The following is a 2,770-nucleotide window of genomic DNA, read 5'->3' as shown; positions in this document are numbered from 1 at the left end:
TAAGAAGGGTCTATGGGGTGTTCAGGGAATAGTAATTTTTAAACAAATAAAAAATACAACTCCATCCAACACAATAGCTTCAAAACTCATCTTTCAACCTCACCTTTTCTTCACTTTATAAGTTACCTGCCAGGGATCTTATATCAATGACCTAGTAGTATTGTAATTCTATAAATAACTTTTTTTTCTTTTTGTGAGGGTAGTACAAGAAAATTTTCTCATAGTTTTAATAAGGCTTTTGTTTTCTTGTATTTGTTGGGGGAGTTGTTTTTTTTGTTTGTGTTGTTTTATTTTTGGTACTGGAGATGGAACTTGGGGCCTTGCACTTACCAGGCAGGCACTTATACCACAGAGTTATATCCCCAGCCTCTTGAATAAGTTATTTTGACTACTTCTATTAAAAGTTTGATATTTGTCCTCATTGTATCTATTATTTTACACTACTAACAATTGAATCTTAAATAATACATATCCTCTATGAGGTTCATGGAGCTAAATGTGTGTCCTGCACTGTGTCCACTTATAAAAATCATGGATGAATTTGAGGATGACATCCATGCAAAACAGCAACAATTGTTGAATTCTTATTACTTTGTTCAGTGAAATTTTGTATGGTTTCTAATGTTATCTTTTGTTAGTATTTTATATTTTTTAAATAAAATAGTAAAAAACATGGATGATCACTTCCCAAGCATCCATGTAGTTTATCAATTATCTCAGTGTACTTCAGGCATCAATTAGAAACTTTAATTTGTCGAAACAAGTGATGTAATTGACAGCAATGGATTACCTCTCAAAATAAAATCAAAGTATATTTTGAACATGCATTGTTCTTGTTTTTTAAGATATTCCTCTTGAGATTAGCACAATTAATCCACACAATATATGTAATCCCTATGGTCTCTGAATATAACAGAAATACTGCCTGCTCCATCATCATTTTACAATTTGAGATGTATGTTTAGAAGCCAGAAAAGAAAAAGAAAGCTTATCTTGAAGTTCTAGGTATGTTCTCATAATCATCATTTCCTATAAAATTGCAATATAATTGTCAGAAGGTGATTTTTTAAAGTGTTCACTCATTTGGAAATCATCGTCCTAATTTTGGATTATTCTGCTCAAATCAAAATGAATAAAAATATATGTGCAAATAGGGGAGGGATAGACATAGAGTCCCATTCAGGCCCATAACCATAGCTTTAAGGAGGGTCATGAAATTCAGAATGTCTGGATATAACATTTTTCTATTTTTTTCAATGCATTCAAGCATTATGTGACTCCTTTACATTATATTATCTTGATATGCTAATTACATAACAGATTATCTAATTAAAATAAATTCAGAATCTAGACTTAAAGTTATCTAAAAATCATGCTTCAGTTTCATTGAAAATAGAGCAAAATCTTCAATTCAAAAAAGCCCACTGTAATTACATCCATTTCAAATGAATAGCTATTTCAAAAGATGTTAATAGAAATTCAAATGTCTAGATATCCATTTCAGACAACTGATTCTAGGACATAACCTTTAAGGAAGTATGATACACAGTCATATCCTATAACTTGAGTTCTGGGTACTATCAGCTCTCTCTGTTATATCCACAGATGTCTGGCTCTGAGCCCATGATGAATGGAAATCATTCCCTCTGCACTAAATTCACATTTGTGGCTTTATCTTCTCTAGCAGAATTACAACCCATACTCTTCCTGGTGTTCTTAATAGTCTACTTATTTACCATGGGAGGGAACCTCATCATCATCTGTCTGATCGGGGTCACGCCTTCCCTGCACACTCCCATGTATTTCTTCCTGGTGAACCTCTCCTTTTTGGAGATGTGCTACATCACCAGTGTGGTGCCCCAGGTGCTGGTGCACCTGCTGGTGGAGACCAAGACCATAAGCCTGAGCGGTTGTGCAGCCCAGATGTATGTGTTTGCCATCTTGGGGCTGACAGAGTGCTGCCTGCTAGCAGCCATGGCATATGACCGCTTTGTAGCTATTTGTTACCCGCTGCACTATACTCTCCGGATGAGCCCTCCTGTCTGTTTGAAATTGGCGGCAGCATCCTGGATCACTGGGATAATGGTAGAATCAGCACAGATCAGATGGATCTTCACTCTGCCTTTCTGTGGAACAGGAAAGATTGAGCACTTCTTTTGTGACATCATGCCTGTAGTTAAGCTGGCTTGTGTGGATACTTCTCACAATGAGAGTGTGTTGTTTGTTATCTCCATGATCTTCATTATGGGTCCTTGTCTCCTCATTCTATGCTCCTATGTGTGCATCGTTGTGACCATCTTGAGAATCCCGTCAGCAGCTGGCAGACGCAAAGCTTTCTCCACGTGTTCCTCTCATATCCTGGTTGTTTCTCTGTTCTTTGGCACAGCATTGTTCACTTATCTCCAACCAAAGACAGCACACACTCCAGACACAGACAAGGCCACTGCACTCATGTACACAGTGGTCACACCTTCTCTGAATCCTGTCATCTATACTTTAAGGAACAAGGAAGTGAAGGAAGCCTTTCACTGGCTAATGCACAAGAACCCACTTAGACAAATGGCTTAATCCAATCTGCAATGCTTAAAATTTGAAGTCCTGACACAGGATTTTGTGACTCCTGTACTCTATTGTCATTGATGCTTTTCTAACCTAGTAACCCAGGGACAGTTGAATTTGTTCAATATTTCTTAATGAAAGCAAGCAAAAGAATGCAAAAGTTGGATTTTAAAATTGCCAAATTATTCCTTTAGCCAACTATATTTACTAG

General features: G+C 36.8%; 1 protein-coding gene across 1 annotated transcript; it reads left to right on the top strand.

Annotated features, from left to right (window-relative positions):
* Positions 1-1,605: 1,605 nt before the first annotated feature.
* On the top strand, positions 1,606-2,568 carry LOC101564869 (olfactory receptor 10C1-like). The gene has a single exon (XM_004638019.1). It carries the CDS (start codon positions 1,606-1,608, stop codon positions 2,566-2,568), a length of 963 nt encoding a protein of 320 aa, XP_004638076.1.
* Positions 2,569-2,770: the final 202 nt, after the last annotated feature.

This window comes from Octodon degus, unplaced genomic scaffold (assembly GCF_000260255.1).
Source record: "Octodon degus isolate 3935 unplaced genomic scaffold, OctDeg1.0 scaffold00093, whole genome shotgun sequence".
Classification (NCBI taxonomy): Eukaryota; Metazoa; Chordata; class Mammalia; order Rodentia; family Octodontidae; genus Octodon; species Octodon degus.
The sequence above is the reverse complement of the archived record's forward strand: the minus strand, read 5'-3'. Positions and strand labels throughout refer to the sequence as shown.